Consider the following 19,789-nt stretch of genomic DNA (forward strand, 5'->3'; position numbering starts at 1 on the left):
GCAGGCAGGCCAAGTAGACAAGAGATAGCCACACTCAACATTCAAAGCTAATGTAAAATCCAGCTGGTTTTGATGCCATAGAAAGAGGCAGATAGACATAAAATTTAGACAAGACAAAGAGGAGCGAAGGGACAACCTATGAGATTATACTGCTGTTTTTCTTTTCTTTTTTCTAGGGGGTGAAAGGTCAAGATTTTATTGTCTTCATAACAAAATTGTCTTAGAACTTGATCACTTGGTCCTTTCTCTTCTTATCTCCTCCCAGTTCAAAATGCTCACTTCTCTTAATAGCCAGCATCCTCTCAGCATCCTCTTAGATCTGCAGTTGGACTCGACGCACTCCAGGCTCAGCACAATCTTCTTTGTAGTTGCCTTTTGGGGGAAAATAGGCTTAATCTGCCCGCTATAGCCACTCTGTTTCCTGTCTTTCCCTGGACATACAAAGAATCCTCGCCCTTCTCGTACTGTGTCGCCGTCTGGGGTTGGTGCTTCCCACATTTCTTGCAGAATGTCTGGCGAGTCTTAGGTACGTTCACCATGTTCGCAGGAGTGCTATCAGCTCAGAAAACTATACTGCTGTTTCTATCTTGAGTAGAAGATCCTAGAAATACTTTTAAAAGTGATCCCTGGTAAAGAAAGCAAGCAAGGGGAGCAGTGAGGTGGTGCTACAGATAAAGACCCTTTTGCCACAAAGTCTTCATTTTGATCCTTGACACCCATACGTACTGGTTAGTGGTGGTGGTTTGCAGGGGATGGGAGGGGTGTTTTGTTTGTCAACTTGACGTAAAAGCTAAAATCATATGGGAAGAGGGAATCTCACCAGATTGGTCAGTAGACGAGTCTGTAGGAACGTTTTCTTAATTAATAACTGATGGGAGGTCCCAGCTCACTCGGGGTCATGTCAGAACAGAGGCAGATGGTTCTGGGTTGTGTAAGAAAGCAGGCTGAAGCTGGGTGTGGTGGCGCACGCCTTTAATCCCAGCACTCAGAAGGCAGAGGCAGGCGGATTTCTGAGTTCGAGGTCAGCCTGGTCTACAGAGTGAGTTCCAGGACAGCCAGGGCTATACAGAGAAACCCTGTCTTGGAAAAAAAAAAAAAAAAAGCTGGTAAGCACAGTTGCTCCAACGGCCTCTGCTTCAGTTCCTGCCTTCATGTTCCTGCCTTTGAGTTCCTGCCCTGACTTTCCTCAAAGAAGGAAATGATGACTGAGCTATAAGATGAAACAAACTCCTCCCCAAGTTGCTTTTGGTCGGGAAATTATAATCACAGCAGTAAAAAGAAAATTAGGACACCATATTAAGGATAAAGGTGAGAACTCCATAGAGTTCTCTTCTGACCGCTACATGGTATACCTCTCCATACAGAGAGAGAGAGAGAGAGAGAGAGAGAGAGAGAGAGAGAGAGAGAGAGAGAGACAGAGACAGAGAGACAGAGAGACAGAGAGACAGAGACAGAGACAGAGACAGAGACAGAGACAGAGACAGAGACAGAGACAGAGACACAGAGACAGGGAATAAAAAAGTAAAAGAAGGAAACAGAAAAGGGAGGTAGAAATATGGTATTGGGAGAGACAGTGATCTGTACTGGCCACTGTTGATGGAAAACTTGAGCAAGAATAAAGGTGGCTTTCGGATTTGGGAATGTAGAATTGCCTAATTAACTTTACAAAAAAAACAAAAAACAAAAAAACTTCCATTATCTGAGACCCCATCGTATCATTCTAGACTATGATTTTAAAACATGAAAGGGTGTCCTAATTTGTTTCCTGATGGGAACTGAGCCAAATAACAGGCGCCCTGACAGAAAGCAGGTGGTAGGATGGGTATTGCCATGATGACTAGAATGGTTAGGTAAGATCCTTGCAGAAGTCGGGTGGGGCTGGGATCTAACACATGATCCTATGGGAGGAGGGATTCTTTCCTCCTCTCTATTGGCACATATTTATGGGATGTAATGTGTCATGGAAGAATTTGTCTACACAGCAAACAGTTCTCAACTGGATACCACTCTGCTCTCACTGACATCATTTCAATTTTGGTACATCTGCTGGGAGTGTCATATCTCATAGGTTCAGTGCTAAGTCTATACAGCTACACTACACTTCGGTGCCAGTCTCAAATCCCATGTAATGATACAAGAGTCACTTGCTCGGGCTGGTGAGATGGCTCAGTGGGTAAGAGCACCGGACTGCTCTTCCGAAGGTCCAAAGTTCAAATCCCAGCAACCACCTGGTGGCTCACAACCACCTGTAATGAGATCTGACTCCCTCTTCTGGAGTGTCTGAAGACAGCTACAGTGTACTTACATACATACATACATACATACATACATACATACATACATCTTAAAAAAAAAGTCCCTGGCTCACCAGCTGTAAATCAACAGTTCCTATCACACACACACACACACACACACACACACACACACTATGCAAATATGTCTGGAACGTGCTTCAGAATAAAATGAAGAAAAAATTTGGTGAAGCAGACATGGAGAGAGAGAATAAATAAAGCAACTAGCCAGTTGTTGAGAGATGAAAGAACCCCATGCTATCTAGGAGTTCACGATAATGCTGTTGGTGCTTTTCATATACAGGATTTAATTTTTTATAATAAAAGGGTTTTTAAAAACAAAAACCAAAACCTCTGTGCTTTGTTGAGTTTGTAAGGGTTAGAATCCCCAGCTAGTAATAATATAATATTTCATCACATCTGATGAAAAAGATAATCAGATACAACTCTTTTAAGGAATTCTACCTTCACGAGAGTGTTTGCATGTATGCATGTGCCCCCCGTGTGTGCCTGGTGCCCTTGGAGTCCAGAAGATAGCATTGGACCTCTTGCAACCAGAGTTATAAATGATTGTAAGCTATGGGCTGAATGCCAGGGACTGGACCAGATGCTTTGAAGGAGCATTCTTAACTACTGAGCTATCTGCCCAGCCCCTAACATACCCTAAAGCACTAGATATACAGCAACTGCCCACTAAACAAGTCTCTTACCCCATCTCTGTGGCTTAATTTTGGAGGCTAGGAAGTCATGAAAGGTGAAGAGGAGTCACTAGTACATGAAATGCTTAAAGAACACTTAGACGATATTAGCAAACATGACAGATCTGCTAGAAAACGGAAGAAAACTCCAAACCATCTTCCCTTTGTGGGGACAATGATTTTCAAGCTATAGCTTGCAGAGCAACCATTCAAGAGGCATCTTAACGTTTTGTGTTTCTGGGCTTTGCCCACAAAAGTTTCTAATTCAGATAATGTAAAGTAGAACCTGGGAGTTTAAAAGCATCCCAAAGAATTGTTATAGGGGTTCTTTGAAAACACCATTTTTGAGGTTTCAAGTTTCCGCTCCCTAGGCAGTATCAGGAAACCAAATTAGTCATGTGAGTGGTGATGTTGGTGTTTTGTTTGGTTGGGTTTTGTTCCTTAGACGTTATCGGGGAACAAAAAAATGGACCTTTAACTGGTTATTTCAGTGTTTTGTTTTGCTTGAATTTTTTTTTTTTTTTTTTTTTTTTTTTTTTTTTGCTACAAAGACTGGGAAAGTTAAAAGATGGAAATGTGCTATCGTCCTGTTACCATGGGAGCAAAGTGTATAGAACCCTCTGGCCAGATAAGCACTCTGAGTTTGCCTTTAATGCCATCAGAGACATCTAATGCTCGGTACATTTATATTCAAATAACTTAGGGGCTATAATTGAAGCACAGGAAGTCCTGGAAGCTACCTCCCAGCGTAATTTTTAAAATGCACTTCCTTGGAGCCAAGCTACAAGCTTCAAGATGTGAACCTATCACTTTCCATCCACAGTCAGCAATATGCAGGCCACCACTCCTGCTCTCAAAGACAGAATGGCGCAGAACGAAAGGAGGACAGGCATCGTGATGACATCTGAGACAGAATCATTGTCGTCGCCATAATTTTATGTCTGGAGTGTACAATGCCAGAAACAGATGAGTGCTTTGAGGTCCTCCCACAATGTGGAAATGTCATAATTCATTGAATAATAATAAAATCACAAAACTTAATTATTTCTTTTTTTTAAAAAAAGATTTCTTCTTTATTATTTTTTGTACACTGGTGTTTTTCCTACATGTATGTCTGTGTGAGGCTGTCAGACCCCCCTGCAACTGGAGCTACAGATATTTGTGAGCTGCCTTGTGAATGCTGCAAAATGAAGCTGGGTCCTCTGGAAGCTCAGCCAGAGATCTTAACCACTCAGCTATCTCTCTACCCCAAGTTTACTGATTTTAATGGCAGTAATTTACCATAAATTCAAGTTGTTTATTCTAATCTTACCAATATTGGGTACAAATATTAACCAAATATCACAAAACATACAATACACTTATGTGTCTCTCTGTGTGTGTGTGTGTGTGTGTGTATACAGAATGAAGACATGTTAAAGCAACTGAAGCAAAGTTCAAGAGGTTTCAGAGTGGACCAAGTTTGGATTGCTAAAACAATGAGCCAGACCAGTGCCAGTGGAAGTCGGGCTTGAGAAAGAAGCTGCTGAGATTAGCTACAATGTGAACAAGGCAATTGGGACCCAGAGCAGGAAATAGAGAGTCAGGTCCAGGTCCCAACAGATGAAGAGGTGGAGCAGCAGACAGTGGAGTGGGCTGGGTCCTCATTGGGGCTCCTTGGTCTTTGACACACACCCCAGGAATCCTATGATAGGTTGGAATAGAGCCAGGCCATCTCATTGTTAAATATCCAAAGCTTTATGAGATTCAGACAAGAGATACACTCTCTTCATAGTCTTTCCTGTCCCATGAATTCCCGGGCCTGGTTTCCCTGTTATGATCTTAATATGTCCATGTGCTCCTGGCTTCCAGTTTCAGTTCTCACCCAATAAACATAGGGTGACTCCCTTTCAGTCTGTGTAGGTACAAATTCCAAAACTTCTCGGATACACAACTGTGACCAACCCATTGGCTTCTCCTCTCTCCAGCTTTCCAAATTCCCGTTCCATTTATTTAGCAAAGAGCATGTCCCATCTGCCCCCCAACACACACACAAACAACCCCACTTTGTCTTTCCATTAAAAGAGTCCTGTCAGAGCAAACCAAAGGACTATTTCCCACGTCTTCTATTTCCTAGATATTTCTAGGATAGAGGTTGTCTCTGCCTTCTTAGATTCAACAGAGGAGACCTACATATTAGCAGCTGTAAGGCCGATTAAAGGGGAGAGTGTATTTTACGGGCTGTATTTTACAGGCTTAGCAAGGTTCCGAATAAAGGAAAACACAACCGGCTAAGTCTGGGGGCCCATAAGGCATTTTAACAAAAGGCAATACGCTGTGGGAAAGCAACTAAATGGAAGAAATTTGGGCTTTCAGGGGAAAACTAAGGGAGATAAAGGCTATTTCTGTAACATTTCTACAAACTCCAATTGCGGCTGCTTACAGAGACATCTGTCTCCTCCTCAGAAATGAAAATATTTACAAATGGGAAATTTTGTGTTGCAAATATCTTCTCCTGTAACACAAGAAAGGAAGTTCCGGCTACCTTTACAAGGAGAAACTTAAAACTGTCTGATTTTGTACAGAAAAGGAGCGCAGCCAATTCCCCTTCTATGTCTTCTCTCGTTTTTAAAATTGACTTCAGCTACAGTCATGTTTCCGCCGCCCCAGTGGTATATTTGGGAGTGCGGATGGATTCCTCTTGCTAGCCATGATCTTCGTCGCACTTTTGCTCTCTTTTGAGTATTTTCTCTTTCTAGTCTGCAAACAACCCGAGGGCAGAAACTACACCTGGTTTTGTTCATCCCAACGCCTACCCGGTTCCCCAGCATATGCTATGTGGGAAGCTTACATAAATATATAGGATCTCTGTGGGGCGCCCCACCCCCGCCCCCACTTCCCCATCCCTTTTGTCACCAAGACTGAAAAGCTCTCCGACTCCCAAGAGGAAGCATCTTTATGTTCACATTATGACTCGTGGACTCCTTGCGGGGGTGGAGGGGACCTCATGGGATCTGTGTTAGGAACCCAAGGAGAGAAGCAGAGACCACCCATCTCACGTGTCACAGACTGGGTGGTGGGAGGAGAAATGGGCTCGCGGGGCAGAAAGTGAGGCGATCCCGCAAAGACATCGCCCGCGTCTTCACGAGCTCCGCACTCTCTCTTCCCGAGACCGCGGGGACTCCGGGCCGGAGCTGCCCCGCACGTCCCGGGCTGGTCCCCTCAGCCGCGGAAGGAAGGACGCCGGCCCGGGCCCGGCCTCGCGCGCCCCCACGCCCCCGCGTGAGCCGCCGGCGGAAGTGCAGCGGGGTGCACTTCCGGGTGTTGTCTGGCCGCCGCCGCCGCCGCCGCGCGTCTCGGGTCTCCGGGCCACCGCCCGGGTCGTGGAGCCAGGAGCGACGTCACCGCCATGGCGGGCATCAAAGGTGGGCCTGGGCCGCCGGGCCGGGGCCGTAGGGATGGGGCGGGGCGGCGTGGGGACGACCCAGCCCGGCTCCTCCAGCGGTGGCGCTCCGCCCCTGGACCAGAACCGGGCAACCGGGCCACCGACGTGGTCTGCGCGAGTTTGCACCCAGAGACTTTGAGGGCTGCGATCGGGAGGAATGCTCGGCACGGCAAACCAGTGTGGTTTCCCACCCGAGGCACGAACGCACCGGTCTCCCAAACCCGGGCTCCGCATCCGCTCCCGGGATCGCGGTGCACAGGCTTTCCCTGCCTCTTAAATCGAATGCATCTTTGGTGTTTGTAAGGTGCAGCAGAGCCCGGATGCTAACCCAGAGTGCTCCTGGCTTCCTTTCCCCCACAAGTGCACGTTGACACTTTGTAGTTGTGATTTAAAAAAAAAAAAAAAAAAAGAAAGAAAAAAGGTAACGAACACCTTGATGAAAGGTTATTTGTCTATTGGTGTGTTTTCTTCAGAGAGAACGGGATGTTGCATTCTTTGAAGACAGGGAACGTGGCTCAGTAGTCTCGCCCCTGGGGTTAGAAGCAAAGTTTTGTATTTACTTATCAGCGGATCACTTTGATTTCCTGACCTGCTTTGTAGAAGAGATAACCTAGTTGGAAGTAAAAACAGTTGGATAGTGGTGATTCCACCTCGCTGGTAAGGGCGACTTTGGTTGAGCTTTTTCCCTGGTTCACGTTTTTCTGGTGTCTTGTTTATTTTCGGTGCCTAAAAAAAAAAGATTTTGTTTCTCGTATAGAACCTTGTCAACTGAGCAACTAGGACACTTTCAGATCTCTTTTGGGGCTATAATAGACCCTTTCAAGTTCTAACGTGGATGGAAGTTACTGTAAAGTGCTGTTCTTTTTAGGATGTTGCCTGCGTTTCTCTACCCACCTGGTGTCATTAATGAAGGACTCTTTAAAAAGGAAAACAGCTTTTATGGTTCTCCAAATCTTCTGGATAATGTTAATCCTGGTGACAGTGACGTGGGGGGGGGGTTGTAATTTTACTTTGTAAAGATTTCAGTGCCTTTTAAAGTTACAGGTTGCTTATCACGATATTTCTTCCTTTTGGCCTTTAGATTGCCCCTAAGTAAGGAGTATTGCTGTAAAGACCATTACATATTTCTTGAGCCAGTTGCCTGCTACTTTGTGATACATTATATTTTCTGCTAACTCCCAGGCTGGGGAACTTGACCCCTTCACCTCTGTCTTTGTAGTCCATCTTTAGAGAATTTTTGCTAGGTAATTGGGCTGTTCCATCCCTGGCCCAGAGGCTTTGGGAGTAGAAACCACACTCCTCTCTGTTTCATTTTCCGAGTGTTGCATCAGTCAATTACTGTATGAATCCTTACCTTACTGGTGTGTCACTTAAGACACCATTGATATAAAATAAGCCACGTAGCTGCCAGTGTCATAAGACTGGAGAGATGTTACTGGTTTGGGGAGCATTGGGGAGCAGTTTGTTTACGTGTGTCAGCTTTTATCTGTGATGACTTAAGAGATGAGATGTCACATGCAGATGGCTTTGAACATCTTTTAAATACTGAGTATCGAATGCATGGAAATATGACCCTAGGGTATCTCCATTCCCCAAACACTTCTACAGGGCTTGTTTTTTCATATGTGAGTACTTGAAAGGAATTGGATCTTGTATAAATAAATGCATCGGTAATTTTATGGGCTGGAGAGATGGCTCAGCAGTTAACTGAGAAGAGATGAGCTCAGATCCAAGATCTGAGCATCCCTACCCAGCAGCTCACAAAAGCCTGTACCTCCAGCTCAGTAGGTACCTCATCGACACACATACAGACACACACCTCCATAATAAAGTAAGCATTTTAAAATAAGAATTGGTACAGTGACTGTAATTTAAGCTCAAGTTTTAAATGCATTTCAATGCCAGAACCTTATATTTTGGTTTCTTGATTTTTTTTTTAAGTATTTTAAGTTAACTTGTATTATTAAACTTTTTTATTTGCATTTTTGAACATTATGCAGTCTAGGATAACTGGAACCACATTCAACTTGCCTTAGCCTTCTTACTAGGATTCTCTCTCTCTCTCTCTCTCTCTCTCTCTCTCTCTCTCTCTCTCTCTCTCTCTCTCTCTCTCAGTTGTTGTTTGATACAGGGCCTCTATGTATTACTGACTATCCTGGAACTCACTCTATAGACCAGGCTGACCCTCAAACTCACCTGCCTCTCTATCTCTCTGTCTCTCTGCCTCTCTGCCTCTGCCTTCCTCCTGGGTGTGCACCACCACCTCTGGCAGTCTTTTCTTATTTATAAAAGGAAGAACCTAGTTAAATAAAGGTAACTAGTTAGTGGGCAATAGGGGACACAATGCTGTTGCCACTCCACGCCCCAGGCTATATTCATTCTTTGTTACTGAGTGTTTAAGCTGGGGCATGGGTGACCAAAGCTGACCGGGAACATTTGGAAAGGAAAGATGTTTGGGAAGCAGTTTAGAATTGCAACTCTGGTGACAGAGCAAGGAGCTGCAGCTGAAGGCCTGGCACACACCTGCACCTCTCCCTGCATTCCTTGACTATAGCCCAGTTGCCACTCTTCAGAGACGCCCTGTCAGTAACCTGCCTTCCCACCCCTTACTCTACCTGCTTGTGGTCATCACTGGACATTTGTTCTTTAAGTCTTTAACTTCCTTCAGAGTTCATGTTTACTGAGCAAACAGAATGTCCCACCTCACTTTCTCAGCAAGTCCTTTGTTAAGTGTTTATTGAGCACCTACTGTATGGCAGGCCCTACACAAAATCCGGAGGATACGGAATTCATCCTTTAAGGGTTTCTATCTTTGTGGGAGACCATAAGTTATGTCCTTGGACATAAATCATGTTCTGGGAACAGAAGGCAGTTCAGAAAGTGAAAGTGCACAGTGAGCAGGCTGAAGGCACCTCAGGAGGACCCGCAGCAGCCTCACCATTGCTTACATCCTGGCTTGCTTGCTTGCTTGCTTGCTTGCTTGCTTGCTTGCTTGTTTTTGAAACAGGGTCTCAAGTAGCCCAGGCTAGCCTTAAACTCCAGTTCAGTATATAGCCAAAGCTGGCCTTAAACTCCTGATCCTCCCTGTTTCCACCTCCCAGCTGCTAGAATTCCCAGAGTGCACCGCCACACCCCACCCCTGATTATTTTATGGACTAGCAAGATGGCCCATCAGCTTGTGCACAAGGATAGCATACCGTAAATAAAATGTGATAACTTTAAAGAGCTGTTTCATTCTCCCACTAGAACATGATCACCATAAAGGTAAAAGCTTTGATTTTCTTTCCTCCCCGTTGCTCGGTCTTCGGTAGCAGGAACCATGTGACACACATTCAGTGCTCAGTGTGTTGTGTGAATAAATAAATACAAGTGGGGGTTGAATCCAGAGCCTCAAGCCCTGTCCCCCTGAGCTAGCCCCTAGCCCCTCCATAACAGTAGTAACTACAGTGGCAGAGTTGGTGTGGTTGTGAGGAGCAGATAGATGCTTGAGTTGACATCTGAAGAGAACGAGTCCTAGCTGGAAGAGAGACAGAGCGGGGCAGGAACACTGGAGCTTGAGGGAGCCGGTGAGATCCCTGCAGGGTCCCCGGTCTCTGCTGTGTGTTTGGCTTCAATCAGTATTTCCTGAATGAATGAAAAACTGCGGTAGGGTGACAAGCGTGCACAGCCCTGTAGGTGACGTGGCCGCTGGCTTCCAGAGTAGGAAAGAGGGCAATGTAGGGTGTCACAACTATTGCCTGTGCGGCGGAGTCAAGGGCTGTAGACAGGACTGAGAGGAACAGGAGGGAAGCTTCGTGTTCTCCTGTGGTTACTGCATCCCCTGTAAGCCTCAAGTGCTCTGTTTGCTGTTTAAAATGAAATAAACATTCCCTTGACTTCCCCCCACTGTTCCTGGAAATATCAACTGTAATGACGTTAAGAAACAAGCGTGCTGTGTTCTTGGTGACCTGACTGACTCTTGTTGTATTCAGCACTCCAGCTGACACCGTGCTTGCCATGACAGTGTCAGCGGCCATCTTGTCAGTAGTAATACTCAACGTCTGACTCCTGTGACACTAATTTTGGTTTCTGTTCAGTAGTTTTTGTTTTTTGTTTTTGTTTTTGTTTTTAACCTGGTAAATTTTAGACCCTCACATACCTTTGGATTTTAACTTTTCTGTTAAGGTTAGACCATACCAGGTTTTTTTTAAAGCCAGTGAAGTGGCTCAGTAAGGAAAGATGCTTACTGCTAACTAAGCCTGATGACCCAAGCTCAGCCCCCAGAACCCACATGGGGGAAGAGAGCATCTCCTGCAAGCCATGATGCTCAGACCTCCTCCTGCACACACCCGAAGTCAATAAATCTAAATCATAAATGTAACAAATTTTACCAACAAGGCTGTGTGGAAGTCGAACTGATCACGTTTCTATCGGTTGATATCTAGGTCATTGATTATATACATAATAAAGTTGTTTCTCAGTTTGAAGTATACCAGCCACGTCTGGGAAGCTTCCAAGGTGAATCTTGAGGTAGGAGGCATCTTCCTTCTGTGCTGTGGTAAGACAGTGGTACCAGGACCACACCAGGCTGCACTGTCACCCTACAGATCGCCTAGAATTTAGGGAATCGGGAGCAAAGCCACTGTGTCTCTGTAAACTGTTAAAAGACTAACAATAACTACAGGCAGGTCGATACTGTGAAGTCTCTTTCATTTCCTTAAAAAACAATCACAAGGCAGGTTGGGTATCTGAGTTTGAGGCTAACCTGATGTACATAGCAAAGTCCAGCTACACGATGCGATCCTGTCTAAAAATATTTAAAACAAACAAAAAAAATCATAAATAAACTACACATAGTCTCGGTCAGCTTTCCGTTCAGTTTTGTGCTTTTGTGTTTCTGTTTCCGTGAGGCTTTTCTGCCCCTTCTCCCTTCCCCTCTTGTGGGAATATTGAGTGTAATTGTGTGCTGGTCCTGGAGGTTGGAAGACAATTTAGAGTGATCTTCTCCTGTCACTTCCATATGGATTCCAGGAATTGAAGTGGCCTTGGGGCATCAGCTTAGTGCTTGACTCGTGTATGGACTAAATGCAGTGTTGGGGCGGGGGACATTAACTCTCTGTGCCTGAATAGTTCTGAGAAATGGAACCAGAAATGGTGCGTGTTAGCAGTCAGTCAAGACTGATGGACGGGTTAAATGTTCCCTGTCCGGAGCGATTGGGTGTGGTCAGCTTGTGGATGTCCTTGGATTTAGGAATATTGTACATAATAGGTACTTGGGATGCAGAGCACATGTTCCAGAGAAGGTTTCACTGTGTATCCCTGGCTAGCCTGGAACTCGCTGTGTAGACCAGAGAAGCACCTGCCCCTGCCTCCCTAAAGATGGGATTAAAGGCGCACAACACCAGGCCTGGCTGACATCCCACACTTCAGAGCCTTTCCGGGGATTAAGGAGGGTGTTCAACCTCTAACACATGTTTTGGGGATGCCATAGAAACTAATTCTGAAACTGTGCAGTTGGCAGTTTTGAAGACAGCTCACATTTGTTTTGCTTTTTGAGATTGAGTCTTACCCTGTAGACTGATCTTTAGTTTGTATTAACCCTAATTAACTTGTGGGATTCCAGGTCCCACTCAGACTGCTGTGCGTGTGAACAGAGATGGCACTATGGCGGCCTGACCGATTGATCTCTGGGGTTTTTGTTTGTTTTGCAGCTTTAATTAGTTTGTCCTTTGGAGGAGCGATCGGGCTGATGTTCCTGATGCTTGGATGTGCCCTTCCGATATACAAGTATGTCATTTCTTTTTGAATGTTTAAAGGGAAAATTCTTCTACTGAGGTTTTTCAACATGCTCTGTTTCCTACTATTATACAAGAAACGGAGAGAAAGGTTAATTCACCAACATAGTCCTTTTCCGAAGATCATCACTTAAAGTTGATTTGTAAAGACACTAGAACGCTCAGGCAGGGAGCTTTTTGGCTCTGACCTGCTTCTGCAATGACCTGGTGGCAGAAACTCAGCCCCGATGCCCATCAATGATCCACCGAAGAAACCTAAAGTGTCCTCTGTGGAAGGAAACCCCGGCCGTTTCCGAGCACAGCTGCAGGTGGTTGCTGTCCGTAGACTGGGGAGAACTTCCTACTGAGACATCGTCTCGCTGGGTAGCCTGGGCTGGCCTCACACACAGTCAGCTCGCTCCAGCCTCTCAAGTTCTAGAATTCCAGGGATCCGTCACTGTGCCCAGTATAGAAAACTTTTTAAATTAATATTTAAGGAACTTTGTTTTCAAAAGACAAATGGGTAGAAGTGGAGCACAAGTCGCAGAGAGAATTGTGCTGCTAATAAGCACATGAAAACACACCGAATCCCACTCCACACTACCCGAAATCCACTGGTGAAGATAAAGGAGGTGGGCGGGTGCTGCTGGGTGCCAGCAGGTGGGGACTAAGTCAGGCTGGGGTTTTGAAAGGGAGGAGTTGCCATTTCTTGGAACTAGTTTACCTGTGTCCTGTAGCTCCTCGACCTGGCCCTCCCCTTCTTAGAAATCCCCACACAAATCCACTTACAAAGGCTTACGATGATACCCGTAGTTGGGTAAGAGTATTGCTGTTCACAGTCGCCCAGGGAAGAGCGAAATGGAAACAATAGCAAAATATGTAATATTTTATATATAACATATATTATAGCAAAGATGGAAAACTGATGATGACATCATAAATGCCCAAACCAAAGCTAAATTATGGGGCGAGGGATGGTGTAGTGAATCGAGCACTTGCAATAGAGACATGAGGACCTGAGTTCAAATCTCAAGACCCCGTGTGGTGAAAAATGAAAACAAAAAGGAAAAGAATCTTTAAAAGAAAGAAAGCAAGAAAGAAAGAAAGAAAGAAAGAAAGCAAGAAAGAAAGAAAACATAACAGATAGCTCTAGCAAGTCTCCATTGTATACATAATTAAGCTTGTCAACCAAAAAGACCATTCATTTCTTATAAGTTGTTTAATAGACTGTTGAAACCTTGACAGAGATGTGGACAGAGCTTCCCTGTCCCCTTCACACAGCTTCCTCCGCTGAACTTGTCAAAGCCAGCAAGTGACGTCAGCACAGCACAGTTACCGATAGACTAGAAACTATGGTTTTCAATACCATCTTCTGTTACATCCTACACCTAGATTTCAGTAAGAGCAATCATGGATACTGTAACATTACTAGAAGGCAGGATGTAAAGGTTTTTGTGTAAATAGTCTTAAGTATGCCTTCTTATATGCTAAAGCAAATCTTGGGGGGAGGGGCCTCAATTTATAAAGCATTTTGTCAGTAGCCATTTTTAATATTGTGCCATAATTGAACACAGGATGAGCTGACTACGCTTCTCATGTGAGCTCGCGGCTTTGTTTCCAAGCGCAGCTTGTTTGCTACCTTGTAATAGTCCTCTGGTCTACAGCAGGAGCATGGTTAGGGTGTTGAACGGTGACGCGTCTGACCGCACTGCCACTGACTCAGCTCTCTTTTCCAGCCAATACTGGCCCCTCTTCGTTCTCTTCTTTTACATCCTCTCGCCCATCCCATACTGCATAGCCAGAAGATTAGTGGATGACACGGACGCCATGAGCAACGCTTGTAAGGAGCTTGCCATATTCCTCACCACGGGCATCGTCGTCTCTGCTTTTGGACTCCCTGTTGTGTTTGCCAGAGCACATCTGGTGAGTGGCCATACTCTATGAATGCTTTTATACCAGACTGTCCACTCTTTTCTTTTCTGCTTTGTTATGTGAAAGAGAGGTGAGCGGCATTAGGATGGAGAGGATGGATTAAAGCCTCAGCTTTTTCCGTCTCTTCTTGCTGTCAGACTGAAACTATTGGAAGACATGGCTGGGGTCCGCAGCAGAAAGGGCACAGGAACTGCGCTGTGCATCCTCCAGCCTGCCTGTCCTGTAAAACCCGAACCAGTGGTTCTCAGCCTTCCTAGTGGTGGGACCCTCTAACACGGTTCCTTATGTTGTGGTGACCCCAACCATAAAAACAGTTTGTTGTTGCTACTTCATAACTGTAATTTTGCTTATGATAATCATAATGTAGATATCTGATATGTAGGGTATCTGATATGCCACCTGGTTGAGAACCACTGACCTAAAGCATAGATGTGTGAGACACTTATCCTCTGAGACTGGGAAAGTGTGAAAGAGGAGAAAGGGCAGACTTGTACCCAGAATCACCCTCAGCTCTGGAAAGGTGGGGAGAAGGGCTGAGACTAGCCACACGTCAAGTGTGGTACAGGCACTTGCTCCCTCTGCCCCTGTCGGAGAAAGTACAAGGATGTCTCCCTCACTGGTACTTAGAGTTCAACTTCTGCTCCAAACAAGATTTTAGACTCCCTAAGCAAAACTTCCTTTGTAAGCAGTAGTTACAGAATCCCATGCGGTGCTGGCGACACGGGGGCAGGGTGCATCCTAAAAACTCAGGACCCTGGGGTGGGACTGCAGAGAGAGCCGAAGGAAGCGACAGTGGCCATTCTTGAAGCCGAGCTTGTTCCCGAGTGATTTATCACCTCCTACGATCAATCAATGGCAAATAAAAACACATACAGGGTGTGGAGCATTGTGCTGTGAAGGTCACCCCAAGCCACATTGCTTAGGATGGTGATTGACCAATGCACAGAGATGCATTTGCTGTTCCTCGTTGCCTTCACGTCGCGTGTCTGCTGACTGTGTCTCTCTTCCTGCCGTAGATCGAGTGGGGAGCTTGCGCACTTGTTCTCACGGGAAACACAGTCATCTTCGCGACTATTCTAGGCTTCTTCCTGGTCTTCGGAAGCAACGACGACTTCAGCTGGCAGCAGTGGTGAGGAGCTGCTGAACTGTAGTCACATTGGACTTGTGTCGTCTGCCGGCCATCCGTGCACAGGAGAGGGGGCCGTGATGCTGAGCTGTTGGCGAGCCTCTGGGGTGCCCTAGTTGCTTCCTTCTCGCTGTTGTACGCCTCCTGTTTCCATGGGGACTTGCTGAAGATTAAAAGGATTTTCTCATTTGGAAAAGCTTGGCTGGTTTCCCACTTCTCTAGGCTGTGCTTTCCATGGTGTCCTGCTGAATCTAAAATCCTTACATGTTTTCCCTGTTCAGTTGTTTTAAAATCAGTATGCAATGTTACCCATTTTTAAGATGTAATAGCCATTTGCATTGGTTTAGGAATTCAGAACTTCTGGCTGTATTATGGGCTAAAGTACATATTTTCTCTAAAAATCAGTTAATCTCCATTATTAAAAAAAAAAAAAGTATACATGAGTAAGTTTTCATTCAGTCAGGATGACATCACTCCAGGTGAATGCAAACCTTCAGAGCGTTGACATACCTTATCTACTATTTACTCAGTGAAAGATAGCTGCATTTATACCTCAGGGGGGCCGACTGATACTGCCCATGCCCTCCAGAAGGGTTGCTGGTTGTACTAGTGGACAGGTGTTTTGTGAATTGAAAATTATTTTGTGGAATTGCTATAAAAGAGTGCTTTTCTCCTCAACTGTTAGAAGAATTTATGTTAAACTTTAAGGTACAAGTTTGGGGATCCAGTTTATATCCGCGTGTGTTATGGTCAAAGCAGGCGAGTAGCTGCGTGGGAAGAAGCATCGTTGGCTTCCCACTGTCTGCGTGCTGTTCCCATCCTTAGTGACAGGTCTGAGCTCTGTCACCTCTCATGGTTTGGAGGGTGAAAGGGACATGCATGGGACAGTTGTGTGTTTGCAGTGTAGATATTCAAAAGCTTCCCTCTGCTTCCTCCTTTTAACTTATTTGTACATTGTATATAGTTAAGTAAAAGAACTTTTCAAATATAGTTTAATAACGTTTAGAAATGTTTGACTACTAGGAAACCAATTGCTATGCCATACCTGCAGAGTGCCCCTCCCCCACAAGGCCTTGATGTGATTCACAAGTGGCTTGTTAGTCTTGCAGGTAATCCAGGAACGTGCAGTCGTAGGACTTAGAGTAGTCTCCCAACCTTATAGCGTACGTACTTGAAAAACACTTAAGGCAGGTTTGCTGTAAACCTCTCAGTTGTCGAGGGTTTGGTTTCATCGTGATGGATCTGCTGTCGTGAGTAAGGTATTTATTGTATGAATTCATACAGAGTAGCCAAATCCAGCTGTGTCACGGCTTCAAACACAGCCCTGACCAAAATCTTCTCAGTGACCAGGCATGACCAAATCGTAGCGGTCATTTGCATCTGCAATTCTCAGTCCTTTACCCAAGAGCTGATTATGAAAATGTTCTCATTGATCCAGCAGTATTTTTTTGGTGAGGACACTTGTATGTTTCTCCAGTGTGCTTATATAAAAAGAAGTGTTCTGCCTTTAGCTGAAAAATGAGTAACCATGACAACTGTCTTTTGTTGTTGTTTTTTTTTCCTACAGTTTATTTCTCAAAAAAACTTTAAAAAAAAAAAAAAAACTGGAACATGCACCAGGTTTGTTCAGCTTTTACTAAAGATGTCTACAGCCGCGGTTTTTATTTTGTTTCTGTTTGGTGGTGAGGTGGGAAGTGTTATGAAATGTCCAAATGCAGTCATGCTGTTTGTGGGTTAGACTAGCAGTGGCTTGTTGAGTAATGATGACAGAGACTCGCCGGCGGTGTGCGCATGGTCAGAACCCTCTCTGGGATCGGGAATGGAGCAGGAGGCTCTGTCTCTGGTCCTCCCTGCCCTCTGCTCCTTCACAAGCAAGCGAAGTGCTGAGCGCTTAGCCATAGACTCCTTTCTAACAGCTGCATATTCTTTCTGGGTACTAACTAATCTTAGCCGCAGCATTGCGTGTCTGACTGTGACACTGGCTTGCCAATCCCGTCTCTGGTTTCTAGGCTAGCGACTTAAGAGTATTTTCATGAGTATGCGCCAACACATTGTCGTCCTACCATGGAGAGAGAGAGAAAACTTTTGATGACAAAACAATAAAGATTTTAAATATCCATTTTAGCTTGTGGGTGTTTTCATATAAAAGTTCAGCCGCTGAAGTGCACTAAAAAAGGCGACACTGAGCTGTGTGGTGACAAACGCCCTCACCTCAGGACATGAGAAGCTGAGGCAAGAGGATCAAGAGTCTAAGCCTACTTGGGGCTGCATGAGACCCTGTCTAAAGAATCAAATCTAGGAAGATGCTAGAAAGCAAGCACACTAGCAAGTCAAGTTTGCAAGGGGAAAGAGAAACCATGGTACAGTACAGCCCTGAGGCTCTGATCCTGAGTGGTGATGCACGGGCCTGAACCAGGCCGCATTTACAGTGAGTTCCAAGAGTCTCGGAAATGTCAGCTGACCAGTGCCTCATCTTGTGAAGTTCAGGATACTGTTGCTAGCCTGTGCTTTAGACCCCAGGGTATTTTGTGGAGACAACTATTGGTGAGATGTTCAGATTCCTATTTCTTGCATACAGCTTGTGTTGTCCCTTAGTGAGGTGCAGGGTCCTGTCTGAAGAACTGTGTTGGCTCGGGGTGTGGCTGTGTGTAGGGCACTTCCTCGAGTAACCCAATCCAGGGAAATTAAGTAAGTCTCATTAAAAATGGCAGCTGGCTCTGGCTTTGCTTTAACCATTTGACAAAAGGAGTAAGGAGAGCATATACGTGCTCTTTTTTGTAACAGTTTGCTTTCTCGTTGGTAATTAAGGAGTATGGGGGAGGCACTAACAACCCAATTTTACTCTGTGGGACCCCCAGAGATTAAACCAACTCTTTCAAGTTGTCCTCTGAGCTCCACACCCCTGCTGTGGTGCACAGATATGTTCATGCACACAAAAAAATAATTTGTAAAAAAAAAAATCACAGGCCATCAGAATGGCACGGCTAGTGAAGACTGACAAGCTGAGTTCAATCTGCAAGACCAACATGGCAAGAATGAACTGGGGGCCGGAGAGATGGCTCAGAGGTTAGGAGCACTTACTGCTCTCGCAGAGGAGTTGGGTTCAGTTCCCAGCATTCATTCGATGGCTCATAATAATTCATACAATCTGTAAAAACAGCTCCCACCCCCTCTCTTGCTCCCATGCGATCCGGCACACAAGCAGCGTACACGCATAACTGCGGGCAAAACTTATGCTCATAAACCTTAGACAAAAACCATTCAGGGAGATAACCAGCTCTCAAACTGTCTTCTGATTGCCAAACGTTTGCTATTATGAGAATAACCCCACATACAACAATAATACAATTTAAAAAGAATTCATCTCCCATTTTTTAAATGACCATAGCCTGTATTTGGGGAGAGATTTATGTTTCTGGTGCCTTAAAATTAACCCTAGCACTCCTTAATTAAATTGGTTCCTAAGTTGCTAGTGTATACTTTGAAAGGAAGGGTAAACACTGTTGGGGAAACCGGCGTAATCAGATGCTCTGACTGGGCTACAAAACACTGCACGGATCCCGCTGCCACCCATGGATCTGCGTCTCTCACCTCCCGTGCAAGCAAACTGCCTTGTGAACAGTGTGCTTCCTGCTGAAAAGGGCTCTTACAAATGGAGTCCTTAACTGTCCAGATAATCTAAGATGGTGAGCAATAAGAGCAGGCTGCGGGACACCAGCAGAATCTGTAATTACTCTTCCTACGCTTTAAGGTAGGAGATAGATCTGTGCTTGGCCCTCACAGACCTTAATTTCTGGCTCACTAAGTAGCTCCTCGCCATTTGCTTTTAGTTACAAAGTGTTCAGGGTTGAAGGTCTAGTTTTTCCAATTACATTAATTTGTGTGTGTGTGTGTGTGTGTGTGTGTGTGTGTGTGTTTGTGTGTGTGTGTGTTCGTGCGAGCCATGACGTCTAAGTGGAGGCCAGAGGACAACTTGGGAGAGTTGGTCTCTCCTTTCGCCATGAGGGTCCCAGGGACTGAACTCCAGTCATCGGGCATGGTAGCGGGCACTCCCACCAGCTCGATGGCCGTGAAGTTTATAACTATTTTAATTTTTCTCAAGAGTATTTATTTTAATTACACTCACAGGTATGTCAGTGTGAGGGATGGGGCTCACATGAGCCATGAGTGTGGCTGCCTGCAGAGGCCTGAAGAAGGTATCAGCTTCCCTGGACCTGGACTTCTGAGGTATTACGGGAGCTGGGAAGTGAACTGGGTCCTCTTCAGGAAGAGTCTTCAGTCTTAGCCGCTGAGCCCATCTGTCCCGGCCTCTAAAATAGTTTTTTTGTTTATTGTTTTTTGGGGTTTTTTTGGTTTGTTTTTGTTGTCCTGGGAATTGAACCCATAGCCTTATGCTTTTGCTAAGCAAGTACTCTCCCACTGAGCTAAGTCCCAAGTCCACTGAAATTTATTGGTATGAGAAAATGACTGCCCTGCTTTGCTTCTAGACTCCTGAAGATAATTTGAAACAATCCTTGGGTTTAGAACCACATAATCTAGTTTAAAAACAAAAACAAAAAAAAACA

The 19,789-nt window shown here is 45.1% G+C and overlaps 1 protein-coding gene and 1 pseudogene across 1 annotated transcript; one reads left to right on the top strand and one right to left on the bottom strand.

Annotated features, from left to right (window-relative positions):
* Positions 1-98: 98 nt before the first annotated feature.
* On the bottom strand, positions 99-706 carry LOC110300651 (large ribosomal subunit protein eL42-like; annotated as a pseudogene).
* A 5,547-nt stretch (positions 707-6,253) lies between these two features.
* Leprotl1 (leptin receptor overlapping transcript like 1) lies at positions 6,254-17,341 on the top strand. Its single transcript, XM_021169768.3, has 4 exons — positions 6,254-6,393; positions 12,104-12,179; positions 13,903-14,089; positions 15,115-17,341. The coding sequence occupies exons 1-4, from the start codon at positions 6,378-6,380 to the stop codon at positions 15,229-15,231; spliced, it is 396 nt and encodes a 131-aa protein (XP_021025427.1). The 5' UTR covers positions 6,254-6,377; the 3' UTR covers positions 15,232-17,341.
* Positions 17,342-19,789: the final 2,448 nt, after the last annotated feature.

The sequence above is a fragment of the Mus caroli genome, unplaced genomic scaffold, assembly GCF_978045245.1.
Source record: "Mus caroli unplaced genomic scaffold, Mus_caroli_1 scaffold_10, whole genome shotgun sequence".
NCBI lineage: Eukaryota > Metazoa > Chordata > Mammalia > Rodentia > Muridae > Mus > Mus caroli.

Coding starts and splice junctions, on each gene's coding strand:
- Leprotl1 (XM_021169768.3), top strand. Junction 12,180..13,902: donor TGTGCCCTTCCGATATACAA/GTATGTCATTTC, acceptor TCTCTTTTCCAG/CCAATACTGGCCCCTCTTCG. Junction 14,090..15,114: donor TGTTTGCCAGAGCACATCTG/GTGAGTGGCCAT, acceptor TTCCTGCCGTAG/ATCGAGTGGGGAGCTTGCGC.